This window comes from Pristiophorus japonicus, chromosome 13 (genome assembly GCF_044704955.1).
Source record: "Pristiophorus japonicus isolate sPriJap1 chromosome 13, sPriJap1.hap1, whole genome shotgun sequence".
In the NCBI taxonomy this organism is placed as follows: domain Eukaryota; kingdom Metazoa; phylum Chordata; class Chondrichthyes; family Pristiophoridae; genus Pristiophorus; species Pristiophorus japonicus.
In genome coordinates this window covers 196,528,506-196,545,744 of record NC_091989.1, presented here as the reverse complement: position 1 = coordinate 196,545,744, position 17,239 = coordinate 196,528,506, and the positions used below count along the sequence as shown (strand labels likewise).

Below are 17,239 nucleotides of genomic sequence, written 5' to 3'. Positions count from 1 at the left end.
TTTCCTCCAATGGGTGGGTGAGAAATGGGATACATCCTCAGCCCCCGCTCTCCCAACACCCCCCCCCACCCATCTCTCCCAACCCCCCCCCTCACCCCAGCCCACTCCCTCGGGATACATCCTCAGACCCCCGCTCTCCCAACTCTCCCCCACCCACCCCATGTGGGAAACATCCTCAGCCCCCACTCTCCCACCCCTCCCCCGCTCTCCCAATCCTCCCCCCACTCCGCACACACTCCTCAGCCCCTGCTCCCTCACCCCCCCCTACCCCGCTGCTCATTGCACAGGGTTCACCCAGTCACGCACTGTCCAGCCGAGCACTCACAGTACTTGGGCTCACTGTATGCTGTGCTTCAGTGTTGGGAGGATATGTTGTAGAATATCAGGCCCCGGGGAACATAGAGCAGAGTGAAGGGAGACTCAGGCAATGGCTCTGTCAGCCAATCATGGTAGAATTGATGCAGAGTCAAAGCGTGCGATTCACAAGTCTGAGCTGGTCAGGGAGGGAGGCTCGACTCTGGGTCTGGGCCAGTTGGTATGGAGCAGCGAGGCTGCTGGCAGGGCTAACTGATTAGTTCAGTTCTATCTGATTAAAGTGCTTTAGTCATTAACCATTGCAGTTAGATTAATTGGTGCAATCAATGATTTCCAGCTTGTGGACAGCGTGAGCAGGAGCGGAGTGAGTCCTACGGAGTGGAGTGGAGTGACGTTTGAGGCAGTCAAGGCCACAGTAACGATGCTGAGGATCAATGAGACTTTACTGAAACCCGTGCCGACACTTTCAGACGAAGGTAACTCATTACGCAGCATGTACCCGATGATATCCTCACGCTGTGCCCAGTTTCCAGGGCAATTGTAACTGCTGCCACTCAGGGCCAACTTCTCACATGAAAGACAGACTTGCATTTATTTAGCGCCTTTCACAACCACTGGATGTCTCAAAGTGTTTTACAGCCAATGAAGTACTTTTAGAGTGTAGTCACTGTTGTAATGTGGGAAACACGGCAGCCAATTTGCGCACAGCAAGCTCCCACAAACAGCAATGTGAGAATGACCAGATAATCTGTTGTTTTTGGTTATGTTGATTGAGGGATAAATATTGGCCCCAGAACATTGGGGAAAATGTCGCTGCTCTTCGAAATAATGTCCACCTGAGGGGGAAGACGAGGCCTCGGTTTAACCTCTCATCCGAAAGACACACCTCCAACAGTGTAGCACTCCCTCAGCAAGCACTGCACTGGAGTGTCAGCCTAGATTTGGGCACAAGTTCAGACAAAGGGTCTGCACAGATAGCTTCTTGCTCCTGATCTCCTGCTGACACCAGCCCGTGCCCAAGCACACATGCCCCCAACATTTCATCTGCTTTTTGGATCCCCCATGATGCCACTTGCCTATTCTTGGCTCTGGTCCCAGCAGTTTGCTGCTTCCTGTGAATCTTTGGAATTCTCTACCCCAGAAGGCTGAATCGTTGAGTATATTCAAGACTAGGATTGATAGGTTTTTGGGCATGATGGGAATCAAGGATATAGGGATCGGGCAGGAAAGTGGAGTTGGTATCGAAGATCAGCCATGATCTTATTGAATGGCAATGCAGGCTCGAGGGGCCAAACAGCCTACTCCTGCCATTTCTGATGTATTCATGTATTATCTTACACACAGCACATGTTCTCTCTCCCCCCCACCCCGCCCCATCTCCCACCCTCCAACCCCCAGGGATACTCAAGACACCAGTTAAAATGTGAGGCAGAACAGGCTGGGCAGACCTGTACTGAGAAACATGTTGGCTCAAACATTTCAGGAGCAAAGTACCTTCAGGATGCTGGTAGAACTCATTCCATTGACACCATGATCGCCTAAACCAGCATTAAAATTGCAATTGGACACCATTAGCAGACCCTGCACTGGATCTGTGACTGGACACCATTAGCAAGCATTCCATTGCTATCATATCAAATATCATTAACACATTTCCCATCGACACCACAATCTATCATCATCAATATCATTCTTTCAACACCGTGATCTAGCGTACATTCCGTATATACGGAGAGCAGGCGCCCTACATTCCAGCAACTACAACCTGCTTTTATATAGCACCTTTAATAGATTAGGAACACAGCCCAGGCGCTTCATAGGAGTGTAATTAAACAAAAATTGACACTGAGCCAAAGAGTGAGGAAAATATGAACGATCGGCTGGCAACATGATGCAAAACAATGCTTCCTTCATAAATAACTGAACACTTTCAGACCAAGGAGGACTGATACAGGAGGGGCTGCACCTAGGCCAAGCGGGGAGAATGTAACTCTGAAGCAGCAATCGAGAATCATTTCAACTCGATCGGTCAGGAAACTTATTGTAGAGTAGAAGGTAGCTAATGGGTGGGTGCAGTCTCAGAAACTGAGATCTGTATGACTGGAAAAAACAGACACTAGGGACATGAGAAGAGGAAAATCTATATTAAGATAGGTTTTCACGAGAGCTAGAGGCATTCGAAATAAGATACTGGAATTGTAGGCTGTTGTGGCAGTTCAAATATCAAACACGCCGAACTCAAGACACTAAAGAATGCAACACTTAGGGGTGAAGTGTGTTCAAAAAGTAGAAAGTAGACAAAAAAAGATGATGGTATAGCCCTTTCAGAGAGCTGGCACAGGAAAGATGGGCTGAATGGCCTCCTTGTGTGCTGTATGGTTCTATATGGCAGGAACACCTGGAAGGTGAATGAGCTTGAACTTGTGGCAGATGAAAAAAAAAAGCCTTGGACTTATATAGCGCCTTACACGACCACCGGACGTCGCAAAGCACTTTACAGCTAATGAAGTACTTTTGGGTTGTAATGAAAAGCCAATGAAGTATGCTCGTTAGATTCCCGAATACAAAATTATCCAAGTTAACTGTGGGGTACACGATTGAGCACCTGACCGTGCAATAAGGATAAGACGGGTACATGAGATCAAGAAAGTCATTTTAGTGGTTGACTTCAATCAACCAAATTTAAACCGGTAAAACGCAAGTGATTTCGAGTCCAAGTTGGTATAGGTAATGCTGCTTCAGCACTTCAGAGATTCAGAGAATGGTTACAGCACAGTAGGAGGCCATTCGGCCCATTGAGCCCGTGCCGGCTCTCTGCAAGAGCAACTCGGCTGGTCCTACTCCCCCGCCCTTTCCCCGTAGCCCTGCTATTTTTTTCCCTTCAGGTACTTATCCAACTCCCTTTTGAAAGCCACGATCGAGTCTGCCTCCACCACCCTTTCAGGCCGTACATTTTAGATCGGCATCGCTCGCTGCGTAAAAATGTTTTTCTTCATGTCGCCTTTTGTTCTTTTAACAATCGCTTTAAATCTGAGCCCTCTGGTTCTCGACCCTTCCACCAATGGGAACAGTTTCTCTCTATCTACTCTGTCTAGCCCCTCTATCAAATCTCCTCTCAACCTTCTCTGCTCCAAGGAGAACAACCCCAGCTTCTCCAGTCTATCCACGTTACTGAAGTCCCTCATTCCTGGAATTATTTTCGTAAATCTTTTCTGCACCCTCTCCAAGGCCTTCACCTCCTTCCTAAAGTGCGGTGCCCAGAATTCGACTCAGTACTCCAGCTGAGGCCGAAACAGTAAGGGGAAAGGGCGGGGGGACTGCGACTAGCTGAAGTGCTCTTCCAGAGAGCCGGCACGGGCTCGACGGGCTGAATGGCCGCCTCCTATGCTGCAACCATTCTATGATTCTATGAGAAACAGACATCATCTATGCAAAATGAATTTCATTTAGATACAAAGGAGATTGAATTCCTAGACATGCTGCAAGGATCAAAAGAAACACATCCCTCGGCATGTTGCATCTGGACTTCCAAAAAGTTCCATTCAATGCTGCTGGGATTCAGGGTAAATCTTGGGTATGGATAAGAAAGTGGCTAAAGGCTAGAAAGCGGGTACTTGTTCGGTGTTATGTTGGGGTGGGAGAGAAGTACTAAGTGAGGTTCCCCTGGGATCAGTGTTGGGACCATAAGTGCCACTAAGTTACATCAACTCAGAAACTCAAAACATATTGGTCACATCTGCACAGTGCTACAGGAGGAGGGAAAGTGGAACCAGAGGCATCTGACAAATTACAAAGTGAGTTTGACACAATATATGTTCGTCTTTAGTGCAGACGAGTGTGGAGTACCGACCATAGGAAGCAAAAATGGCTACGCACGCACTCCATGAATGGTGTTAGAATAGTTAAGGATGAAATTGAGAGACTTGAGTGTCATACTAGACTTAAAATGTCATAACCCCAAAGATGCTGCAGATGACAGGGGCCTCACCAGAGGCAACCATCCAACCTCCTGCTTGTTAACACCCATTCCAAGGCAAGCAGTGCAGAAATACAGACTCTCCAGACAAGTCACAGGTCAAGTGGCTGACAATGAATAATGAATGTGATGGATGGGCCTTCAGTTCTGGTTAAAGAGAAGCACAATTCCCTTTCTATAGGATTGCGATTGTTGGGACGGGGTTATAGAATAACATATACCTGGGGGTTTGGGGGATGTTACTGATGATATCTCGACTTGGTGTAGAAAGGTACACTGCATAATGGAAGGCCGGATGTGGGTGCAAGCGCCTTGGGATGTTTTACTACGTTAAAGGCGCTATATAAATGCAAGTTGTTGTTGCAAGTGATACAGCAAACTGGGTGAGAGACACGGTCAGAGCGATGACAATTCGTCCATCACACTCTGGCAGGAGAGCGCGAAGAACGATACCAGGACAGCAGGAAGCCCGTGAATCTGCTCCACACGGAACCAAGTGTAATTGAAGACTTACGTTCAGTGAAGCAAGTCCAAACAGCTCCTTGGTAATCAGACTGAACCACCACAGAACAGGAACACACACCAACTGCTGGAGTGATAAGTGCAGTAATTAAGTGCTGAAGCTCCTATTTCATAATGTGAAACAATTGGAGCGTCCCAATTGGGAGGGATTTATGCAATTGAACAAAGGAAATCAGCTATGTCGAGTTAAATGAGCAGCCGGCTTTGCACTGTTCCCCCCCACCACTCTCCCCATTACCTCGCCCCAGCTCACACAATCTAGCACAGGATTAGCTACTGCAACTGGGGTACATCACCTCGCGCTGTATGAGCTGAAAAATCAATTTCCTGGAAACAATGAGCCTAGTAACACCGTTAGCATTCACACCACGTGTGGGGCAGAAGTGAGCATCACCCTGCCCGCAGTGACCACCCCACCCCGCAATGGGGTATTTCCCCCCAGTGCACTGCGATGTAGTACCGACACACGGTCCACAGAGCAGGTCTCTTTCCTGATGTTCCTGCAGGATAAAATCTGCAGCAGAATTTAATGAAAAGTCAGCAACTCACTGAGACGCAGTGACTGGGACTAACGCAGTGCCTGCTCTCGGCATCAGCTGCAGTCAGTCCTCGGGAGATGCCTCAGCACATTTCCATTTAACGCAGTTGCTCTCATTTGCATTTCTTACACCTCACACCTCAGTCTGGAACATGATAACAGGCAGCCCATTCACCCAGGCAATCTTTCACATTATGCAGACTAATGTGAATCCAAACGTGATTCTGATCAGTTTTTCCAAAGACTAGAGATTCCTGGCAGGAAATCTGACCTAGAGCTGGTGTGACTCTGGGCCACTCAATGATATGCAATAGATGGTTCAGTAATCATCCTGCTGTCACGTTGGACAGAGAGGAAATATCAGAGGCTCCGAGCACAGTTTTATAATCTTCAAATCTACAAATTGTGCCATGGGACTGGAGAGTGCGCAATGAAATATGAAGATGGGAAAGAAGACTAGACCATGGAACTATACACACTAATGTAGTCTAACATAGTCTGACGTCAGTTGTGGACAAATTCCTAATTCGAGATGAATTATTGAGCATTTAGAAATACGAGTCAATCAAGGACAGCCAGCACAGATTTGTTAAAGGCAGATCGTGTTTGGCAAATTTAAAGGGAACGTAGTGTAAAAAGCCGTCAGAAGGGGTCTCACAGGAGGCTTTAGAAAAGTTCAGGCGTATGGTTTAAAGGAATGTAGCAGCATGGTCAAGATGGCCAATGGTCAGGGAAAAGAGTTAAAGCAAATGGGTGGTGCTCGGATTGGAGAAGGGGTGGAAGTGATGCACCCCATGGTTCAAAAGCTGGGTCAGTGCTTTAGTTCTGTGTGTGTGATTTGTACTTGACACCAAGCACATGACCATGACGATCAGACTAAAAGTTCGAACGGTGAAGCACTGACTGAGATGTGGAACCGCAGCGTTATGTTGCCGGGGTGAATAACGGCATTGCAACTGCTGTCTCCGGGCCAATGGACTGCCTTGTACTCACAGATCTTTGGTTCACCATTAAGTTCAGCAACCTCTCTTACCTTGAATCGCAGACAAATAAACAAACGAATCTTCATGGCTCAGATTCTCCAGAAACACCTAAAATGATGAGCAACATGAGGCAGATATTAGCAGCATCACAGACTGAAGCTCTTCAGCTAGATTATCGACAGCAAATTCTACTTCACAACAAGTGCCCTTCATATACTGTACATTCTCAAACTAATTCATCCTTCCTTGCTATGAAATCAAGATTCATCGTATCATCTCCTCAAACTCACTCCCAAGACCTCTGAATTGTGGAACTCCTCATCTCCTGCAACCTACATTCACGTCCTCGACCAGGCCAACATCCCCAGCATTGAAGCACTGACCACACTTGATCAGCTCCGCTGGGCGGGCCACATTGTTCACATGCCAGACACGAGACTCCCAAAGCAAGCGCTCGACTTGGAACTCCTTCATGGGCAAACTAGCCAAAGGTGGGCAGAGGAAACGTTACAGGACAATCTCAAAGTCTCCCACCGACACCTGGGAGCCCCTGGCCAAAGGCCACCCTAAGTGGACGAAGTGCATCTGGGAGGGCGCTGAGCACCTCAAGTCTCATCGCCGAGAGCATGCAGAAATCAAGCGCAGGCAGCAGAAAGAGCGTGCGGCAAACCTGTCCCACCCTCCCTTACCCTCAACGACTATCTGTCCCACCTGTGACAGAGCTGTGGCTCTCGTATTAGATTGTTCAGCCACCTAAGGACTCATTTTAGAAACATAGAAAATAGGTGCAGGAGTAGGCCATTCGGCCCTTCGAGCCTGCACCACCATTCAATAAGATCATGGCTGATCATTCCCTCAGTACCCCTTTCCTGCTTTCTCTCCATACCCCTTGATCCCCCTAGCCATAAGGACCATATCTAACTCCTTCTTGAGGAAGCAAATCTTCCTCGATTCCGAGGGACTGCCTATGATGATGACAGGCTTTTATAACCCAGGTTTGGTGAGACCTGAGCACCGTCTCCTGATTCAGCTCACCAGCTCTACTTTTTCTAATATAGAAGAATCAAAGAATCTTACAGCACATGTCATCTGGCCCATCCTGCCTGTGCGGCTCTTTGAAAGAGCTATCCAATTTAGTCCCAGATCCCAGCTTTTACCCCAGAACCCTGCAAATTCGTCCTCCTCAAATACATGTGTTCCAGAACTTAAAAACCCTGTGTGAAAAAATTTCTCATTTCCCCTCTAGTTCTTTTGTCAATTATTTTTAATCTGTGACCTCTGGTTACTTACCCACGTGCCAGAGGACCCCCGACTTGTTCTATCAAAACCTCTTGTAATTTTGAACACCTCTATTAGGTCTCCCCTTAACCTTCGCTGCTCTAAGGAGAACAATCCCAGTTCCTCCAATCTCCCTCACCCCTGGTATCATCCTGGTAAATCTCCTCTGCAATGTTCCCGGTAATGTTTTTTTGAGTCGTGCTCAAAGGTCCGACGTTTTTTTCCAGTTTAAAAGCCGGTTCACCGGCTGCGCAGGACCCCTGAAGCTTCTCAGCCTGAAGGGTGCGGTGCCTCTGATATCTCCTCTCTGTCCAATGTGACAGCAAGGTGATTACTGAACCATCTATTGCATATCCTTGAGTGGCCCAGGGTCACATCAGTGTACAAAGCTTAAATAAAGGAGACTATGAAGGTATGAGGGCTGAGTTGGCTAAAGTGGACTGGGAAAATAGATTAAAGAGTAGGACAGTTGATGAACAGTGGTGTACATTTAAGGAGATATTTCACAACTCTCAAGAAAAATATATTCCAGTGAGGAGGAAAGGGCGTAAGGGAAAAGATAACCATCCGTGGCTAACTAAAGATATAAAGAACGGTATCCAATTAAAAACAAGGGCATACAATGTGGCCAAAACTAGTGGGAGGACAGAAGATTGGGAAACGTTTAAAAGCCAACAAAGAATGACTAAAAAAATGATTAAGAAAGGGAAGATAGACTATGAAAGTAAACTAGCACGAAAGAAAAAACAGATAGCAAGAGTTTCTATAGGTATATAAAAAGGAAAAGAATGACTAGAGTAAATGTTGGTCCCTTGGAGGACGAGACCGGGGAATTAGTAATGAGGAACATGGAGATGGCAGAAACTCTGAACAAATATTTTGTATCAGTCTTTACGGTAGAGGACAAGAATAATATTCAAGCAGTGGATAGTCACGGGGGGTGGGTGGGGGGAGGAACTTAACACAATCACAATCACTAAGGAGGTGATACACATAAGATAATGGGACTAAAGGCAGATAAATCCCCAGGACCGGATGGCTTGCATCCAAGGGTCTTGAGAGGTAGCAGCAAGAATAGTGGATGCATTGGTTGTAATTTACCAAAATTCCCTGGATTCTGGGGAGGTCCCAGCAGATTGGAAAACTGCAAATTTAACGCCCCTATTTAAAAAAGGAGGCAGGAAATTATAGACCAGTTAGCCTAACATCTGTGGTTAGGAAGATGTTGGAGTCCATTATTAAAGCAGTAGCAGGACATTTGGAAAAGCAAAATTCGGACAGGCAGAGTCAGCATGGATTTATGAAGGGGAAGTCATGTTTGACAAATTTGCTAGAATTCTTTGAGGATGTAACGAACAGGGTGGATAAAGGGGAACCAGTGGACTTCCAGAAGGCATTTGACAAGGTGCCACATAAAAGGTTACTGCACAAGATAAAAGATCACGGGGTTGGGGGTAACATATTAACATGGATAGAGGATTGGCTAATGAACAGAAAACAGAGAGTAGGGATAAATGGTTCATTCTCGGGTTGGCAATCAGTAACCAGTGGGGTGCCGCAGGAATCAGTGTTGGGACCTCAACTATTTACAATCTATATTAACGACTTGGAGGAAGGGACTGAGTGTAATGTAGCCAAGTTTGCCGATGATACAAAGATGGGAGGAAAAGCAAGGTGTGAGGAGGACACACTAAATCTGCAAAAGGACAGACAGTGAGTGGGCAAAAATTTGGCAGATGGAGTATAATGTTGGAAAGTGTGAGGTCATGCACATTGGCAGAAAAAAAATCAAAGAGCAAGTTATCATTTAAATGGAGAAAGATTGCAAAGTGCTGCAATGCAGTGAGACCTGCGGGTACTTGTACATGAAACACAAAAGGTTAGTATGCAGGTACAGCAAGTGATCAGGAAGGCCAATGGAATCTTGGCCTTTATTGCTAAGGGGATGGAGTATAAAAGCAGGGAAGTCTTGCTACGATTGTACAGGGTATTGGTGAGGCACACCTGGAATACTGCGTACAGTTTTGATTTCCATATTTACGAAAGGATATACTTGTTTTGGAGGCAGTTCAGAGAAGGTTCACGAGGTTGATTTTGGAGACGAGGGGATTGACTTATGAGGAAAGGTGGAGTAGGTTGGGCCTCAACTCATTGGAATTCAGAAGAATGAGAGGTGATCTTATCGAAATGTATAAGATTATGAGGGGGCTTGACAAGGTGGATGCAGAGAGGATGTTTCCACTGATTGGGGATACTAGAACTAGAGGGCATAATCTTAGAATAAGGGGCAGCCCATTTAAAACTGAGATGAGGAGGAATTTCTTCTCACAGGGTTGTGGATCTGTGGAATTTGCTGCCTCAGAGAGCTGTGGAAGCTGGGACATTGAATAAATTTAAGATAAAAATAGACAGTTTCTTGAATGCTAAGGGAATAAGGGGTTATGGAGAGCGGGCAGGGAAGTGGACCTGAGTCCATGATTGGATCAGCCATGATCATATTAAATGGCGGAGCAGGCTCGAGGGTCCATATGGCCTACTCCTGCTCCTATTTCTTATGTTCTTGTGTTCCTAAAATGAGGTATCATGAATTGTACACAATATCTCCACCTTAGCTTCCCTCAGCAACCGAGGATGTACCCCATCTGGACCGGCTGACTTGTTAACTTTAAGTGATGCCAAACTATTTAGCACTTCCTTTTGATCATTTTTATCCTATCCAATATTTCGTCTCCCCCTCCTCTACTCTGACATCAACTTCATCCTCTTCTTTTGTGAAGACAGAAGCAAATTACTCATTCAGTACCTCAGTCATGCCCTCTGCCTCAAAAGGATTTCCTTTTTTGTCCCTGATTTGTCCCCACCATTTCTTTAACTTTTTAATATGTTGATAAAGATTTTTGGGTTCCCTTTTATGTTACCTGCTAATCTTTTTCTCAGACTCTCTTTGCCCTTCTGACATCCTTTTTCCAATTTCCTCCTGTCCTCTCTGTATTCTGCCTGGTTTTCAATTGTATTCTGTACCAGACATTTGTCATAAACCTTTATTTCCTGTAACATCCAGACACGCTAGCATATTCCCTGCTTGGTTTGTGCCAAAACTATCTCAACCTTGAAGGCCTGCCACTTGCTCATTTACTGTTTTTCTAGACAATCTTTTGTTTCCAGTCCACTTGTACTGGATACCTTCTCAAATCACTGAAATTCGCTCGCTTTCCAGTTGATTTTTCCTGGACCCTTTCCAGAACTACTTTAAACCTAATTATATTATGATCACTATTACCCAGGTATTTCTGACGAAGGGTCATCGACCCGAAACATTAACTCTGTTTCTCTCTCCACAGATGCTGCCTGGTCTGCTGAGTATTTCCAGCATTTTCTGTTTTTATTCCGGATTCCAGCATCCGCAGTATCTTGCTTTTGTGTTACCCAGATATTTTCCCACTGCAATACAGCCCACTTGTCATGCTTCATTGCCCAGAACTTGATCCAGCACTGCTTCCTTCCTTGTTGGGCTAAAAACATATTGATCCTTTTATTGTTTTCCCCCAGTCCATATTAGGGTAATCGAAGTCCCCTACTATTCTACTCTATTATTTTTATATTTCTCTGAAAGTTGCCTACAAATTTACACCTCTATCTCCTTCTCTATTTGGGGATCTATTGTAAACACCCAGCAATGCAACAGCTCCTTTTCTGTTCCTTAACTCTAACCAAACAGATTCCGTCTTTGACCCTGTAATGTGCTGGCATGTGTTGAATTCGTCAACAAAAACACTTGAACACCTTTATAGTCTCAAGTGTGGAACCAGAAGCAGAAAGGAGAACAGGCTGACGCTCTCAATTGGAAATTCGGGACAAGTCTGACAACTGGTGAAAGCTAACTTTCCATGATCCCGAGCCAATTGCTGAGGAAATCCTCAGTCCATCAAATTGAAGAGCAGCTGCCATGGGGAACTATCGCTCTGCACAGCATCTCACAAAATGAAGGCAGTCACTGAACAACACTGTGAAAACATCTACCTGCAACAAGCCCAGTATAACAAAGTGAAAACTCACCGACAGAACCTTCTCCTGGCTGCTAAGGGCATCAGGGTTGCGCTGTTGAACCATCTGGGTTACTGTCCTTAGAGCAGCTGCCCGTGTGGGCACCTCAGGATCAAAGGCTGCCTGAAGAATCTGCTGGAAGTTGCCAGAGGAGGGTTTGTTCCCGTGCTCTGTCCTGCATGAAGCGGACGACTGTCGATGGCTCTCGTTCTCCGCGCCGGCCTCTCCCGGTTGGCTGGGCTCTGTCGATTTGTCATCATGTTTATTTTTGTTGCCCATAGTACTTTGCGCCACCCTGGCAACCATTTCGGTGGCGAATGCTCCGTGGGTAGCGACAGTAATGCGCAGGTCTGACGCCAGCTCTTGTATCACAGGGTCGGGATGTGAGGCTGCGATCTGCTCAAGCTTGGGTAACATCGGTTTCATGGCATCAAAATCTGCTGAGGTGAGCTGCAGAAGACAGGCAGGATGATCAGGGGGGTGCAGCCAGTGTGGCCGGGTTGCGGGGGGGCGGCCGGAATTACTATTAGAGATCTCCCCCTAGCACTATATCAATCCCAAACTAATCCCACTGCCCCGCTCTCTCCCCATAGCCCGATATCAATCCCAAACTAATCTCTCCCCATAGCCCGATATCAATCCCAAACTAATCCCACTGCCCCGCTCTCTCCTCATAGCCCGATATCAATCCCAAACTAATCCCACTGCCCCGCTCTCTCCCCATAGCCCGATATCAATCCCAATCTAATCCCACTGCCCCGCTCTCTCCCCATAGCCCAATATCAATCCCAAACTAATCCCACTGCCCCGCTCTCTCCCCATATCAATCCTAAACTAATCCCACTGCCCCGCGCTCTCCCCATAGCCCGATATCAATCTCAAACTAATCACACTGCCCCGCGCTCTCCCCATAGCCCAATATCAATCCCAAACTAATCCCACTACCCCGCTCTCTCCCCATATCAATCCTGAACTAATCCCACTGCCCCGCACTCTCCCCATAGCCCGATATCAATCCCAAACTAATCCCACTGCCTCGCTCTCTCCCCATAGCCCGATATCAATCCCAGACTAATCCCACTGCCTCGCTCTCTCCCCATAGCCCCATATCAATCCCGAACTAATCCCACTGCCCCGCGCTCTCCATAGCCAAGTATCTTTCTCTGCTTCAAATATTTATCCAGTTTTCCCTTAAAGGATGCAATGGTCTCTGCCTCAACCTCTCCCTGGACCAACAACCCTTTGTGACAATAAATTCTCTTAATCTCTCCTCAGTATCGTAGTACTAATTTTAATTTGATGACCTCGTCACTGATCTCCTCACCCCACAGACGAAATAGTCTTTCCCTATTTACTCCGTCAAAACCGTTCATCATTTTTTTTATAAACCAGCAATTAAATCACCCGTTGGGCTTCTCTGCCGCAGTGGGAATCGCGCAGTATCTCGAGGACCACCTCAGAACTACAGCTTGCCATTATGGTGACCGGAGGACCAGTGACAAGACCGAGGGGCTTGGCCAGGAGGAGGGGTGTGTAGGAGACGACGAGGGAACATCAGCAGCACAGATGGGGACAGGAGGACAGGGAGTAGGAGGGATTACCGGAGCGCCACGCCTGTAAACATGCTTTGACTGGAACCGTTCATGTATTGCGGATTAAGCACAGTATGAAAACCTGATGCAATACTGCTCACTGAAGGGAGTCTTGCCTCCACATAACTTGTGCAAAACACTGCTTGCATATCAACTCTGCTCCATGCTCACTCACCTGGGCAGCCCCCCCCAGCATGGCTGCGATCAGTCCCATTCCCATACTCAGTGTCTGTGCTTCCACCATCTCCTCTGTTCTGTGAGTCAGGCTCACACAGGAACGTTCCAATGTAGTGATGACAAACTCAATGACCTGCAGTACAAACATCTTATTATAGAAACGGCAGCAAAAAAGAGGTTATTTCATATTCTACTGGCTAGCAACAGCACTCTGGCCATCTCACTGCAGGGAACGACGACACCCTCTCACAAACAAGGTGAGAAACTATAAACACTTTCAAAGTTCCAATAAATCTCCTCACCCGTGGTGCTGCTCATGGCAAGTTAGAGAATGTGCAGTTTTATAATGACAAGAGTGTTACAGTGTGACGGTCAGTGCCAGTGTAGCCCGCGGTGCCACTGCCGCACTCCCCCGAGAGCAGTGTATCCAGTGCCAGGATCTCCCGGAGAGCACTGTATCCAATGCCAGTACCGTGCTCCCCGAGAGCACTGTATCCAGTGCCAGTACCGTGCTCCCACGAGCACTGTATCCAGTGCCAGTACCATGCTCCGAGCACTGTATCTAGTGCCAGTACTGCGCTCCCCGAGAGCACTGTATCCAGTGCCAGTACCGCGCTCCCCGAGAGCACTGTATCCAGTGCCAGTACCGCGCTCCCCGAGAGCACTGTATCCAGTGTCAGTACCACACACCCAGAGAGCACTGTATCCAGTGCCTGGGCTGCAGGGTTGACAGATCGTGGACTGTTTGTGGAACTCACCTGCACAGTGTTGCTGAGGACAAAGTGACCAAACCTCTCACACAAAATGGCCACGAGCTGCAGGGTGATCAGCTGCTGCTCCCGTTCAGGCAGACGATCGCTGCCATCGACCTCCCCTGCGAAGCACTTCAGACCCTGCAAAGGGGAGACACACACATATGCATTACCACTCGGGGAACCTGCACCATCACACCACAGTGTCCAACACCAGTGTCACAATCTACACCGTTCCAAAGATCAGCGCTTTATGTCGTTCTTTGCTCCATCACTACACCAATTGCCTCGACTGCTGGACTCCACCGCGGTGCCGCAGCCAACTGTAGGGGCACTGCCACCATCAGTGATGGTCCGTCATCAATCTGTGAGGCAGTCTTGGTCCCAGCTACTTCCTGCGCCCTTTCTTCCCTTTGCTACTGGCTCAGTCTCAGCGCTGATCACTCCATTATGCTGGGTCCCAAACTTCCCCTCACACAACTGCACCAATCCACCACACTGCGAGCATTCTGGGATGGGTGGGTGGGCGAGCATGTCCCGGGTCGGGTGGGTGGGCAAGGGTCCTGCGGCGGGTGGGTGGGTAGGCGAGGGTCCCGGGGCACTCGCCCACTCTGCAGCAGTACGAGGCGCATGTCGGAATCCCAGGATCACTGATCCCAATAACCGGCTTCAGATTTTTAAACTGATATTCATGGTTCAGTAAATTTCTATAAAACACAACAACTTGTATTTATATAGCGCCTTTAACTCAGTAAAAGGAGGCACTTCACAGGAGCATTATCAAAAAGCCACGCAAGGTGAAATTAGGACAGGAGACCAAAAGCTAGGTCAAAGTGATAGGTTTTAAGGAGCGTCTTAAAGGAGGCCCCCGGCCTGCGAGCACCATCGGAGCAGGCCGGGGAGCGGAAGGAGCAGCGTGGCAGCATACCACTCCAGGGAGCAGCACGAGCTGGAGCAGGAGAGCAACGGCAGTGAAAAGGGACGTCAGCAAGGTTCAGGTCGGTGATTGGAGCGTGGGCAGGTATATCAGGAGCGGCGAGATCGGGGCGAAGGAGCGGCGAGAGACTGTAGAGGGACGTGATCGGGGCCCAGGAGAGGCGCGAGTTCGGGGCCCAGAAAAGCGAGGCCCCAGGGGCAGCACGGGCCAGCCCACACTGCGATATGTGTGCGCACTAGGTCCGTGCAGCAGAGCAGGTCTCCAGTCGTCTTGGTTAATCCTTGCCATTGGATCAAGACCTCGCTCTGTCAAGCCCGTATGGTAGCTGGTGTGCAACGGTCACCACACGTTAAAAAAATCCACGCACAGGCATCTTCCACCCTTCAAGATTTAGTTCGGACCTGGAATTTTAGGTCCATCATTGAAACACCTGTGAACTTTTTGACGTGGAAGTAAGTCACCCTCGATTCGAGGAACTGCCTATGCTGACTATGAAAGTAGGAAAGAGAGGTAGAGAGGTTTATGGAGGTAATTCCAGAGCTTGGGGCACAGACAGCTGAAGGCACGGCCGCCAATGGTGGAGTGATTATAATCAGGGATGCTCAAGATGGAAGAACTGGAAGAGCGCAGAGATCTCAGCAGTTTTTGGGGCTGGAGGAGATTAGAGAGATAGGGAGGGCAAAGCCACGGAGGGATTTGAACACAAGGATGAGAATTGTAAAATCGTGTTGCTACTCACCAGAAGCCAATGATATCATCATAGGCAGTCCCTTGGAATCGAGGAAGACTTGCTTCCACTCTTAGCATGAGTTCTTAGGTGGCTGAACAGTCCAATACGAGAGCCACAGTCCCTGTCACAGGTGGGACAGACAGTCATTGAGGGTAAGGGAGGGTGGGACAGGTTTGCCGCATGCTCCTTCTGCTGCCTGCGCTTGATTTCTGCATGCTCTCGGCGACGATACTCGAGGATACCCGAATGCACTTCCTCCACTTAGGCCGGTCTATGGCCAGGGACTCCCAGGTGTCGCACTTTATCAGGAAAGCTTTGAGGGTGTCCTTGTAACGTTTCCTCTGCCCGCCTTTGGCTCATTTGCCGTGGACGAGTTCAGAGTAGAGCGCTTGCTTTGGGAATCTCGTGTCTGGCATGTGGACAATGTGGCATATCCAGCGGAGCTGGTCGAGTGTGGTCAGTGCTTCAATGCTGGGGACGTTGGCCTGGACGAGGACGTTAATGTTTGTGCGTCTGTCCTCCCAGGGGATTTGCAGGATCTTGCGGAGACATCACTGGTGGTATTTCTCCAGCGACTTGAGGTGTCTACTGTACATGGTCCATGTCACTGAGCCATACAGGAGGGCAGGTATTACTATGGCCTTGTAGACCATGAGCTTGGTGACAGTTTTGAGGGACTGATCTTCAAACACTCTTTTCTTCAGGCGGCCAAAGGCTGCACTGGCGCTCACCAGAAGCCAATGTAGGTCAGCGAGCACAGGGGGTGATGGGTGAGCGGGACTCAGCGCGAGTTATGACACAGCAGCAGTGTTTTGGATGGCGTCAAGTTTACGGAGAGTAGAAGATGGTAGGCTGTCAGGAGTGCGTTGGAATAGTCGAGTCTGGAGGTAACAAAGGCATGGATGATAGTTTCAGCAGCGGCTGAGCTGAGGCAAAGGCAGAGTCACGATGTTACAGAAGTGGAAATTGGCGGTCTAAGTGAGGGTGGTCGGAAGCTCAAACTACAATGAAGCATTACAACCTCGAGGGAGGAGCCGGCCTGTGGTCGGGGAGGGGAGGGACCCAGCCTGCGGTCGGGGGTGGAGGGGGAGAAGAGGGGCCCAGCCTGCGGCGGAGGGGAGGGGGGAAAGAGGGGCCCAGCCTGCGGTCGGGGGTGGAAAGGGGCCCAGCCTGCGGGGTCGGGGGGGGGGGGGAAAAGAGAGGGGCCCAGCCTGCGGTCGGGGGGCCAGGGGAGGGGCCCAGGATTTCATCTGCCCCAAAGAGCTTGGCCATGGTGAGTGATTAGCTGGACCACAAACCAGGATGCCCGCAGGTTCGATCACTGGCCAGTCCGGGTAGCTGCTCCTGGCCAGCATCACATCAGAGGCCACAACAGACCTGGTCGCTCCTGGACTA

The 17,239-nt window shown here is 48.5% G+C and overlaps 1 protein-coding gene across 1 annotated transcript in view; it reads right to left on the bottom strand.

Moving 5' to 3' along the window:
* The window catches only part of tango6 (transport and golgi organization 6 homolog (Drosophila)), a 145,010-nt gene that overhangs the window by 63,338 nt on the left and 64,433 nt on the right, over positions 1-17,239 (bottom strand). The window contains exons 11-14 of the mRNA XM_070898367.1: positions 14,184-14,318; positions 13,424-13,558; positions 11,669-12,106; positions 6,385-6,442 (exon numbers count right to left, since the gene is read on the bottom strand). Of these exons, the coding sequence (XP_070754468.1) occupies positions 6,385-6,442; positions 11,669-12,106; positions 13,424-13,558; positions 14,184-14,318 (766 nt within the window). The remainder of the gene's footprint in view (positions 1-6,384; positions 6,443-11,668; positions 12,107-13,423; positions 13,559-14,183; positions 14,319-17,239) is intronic.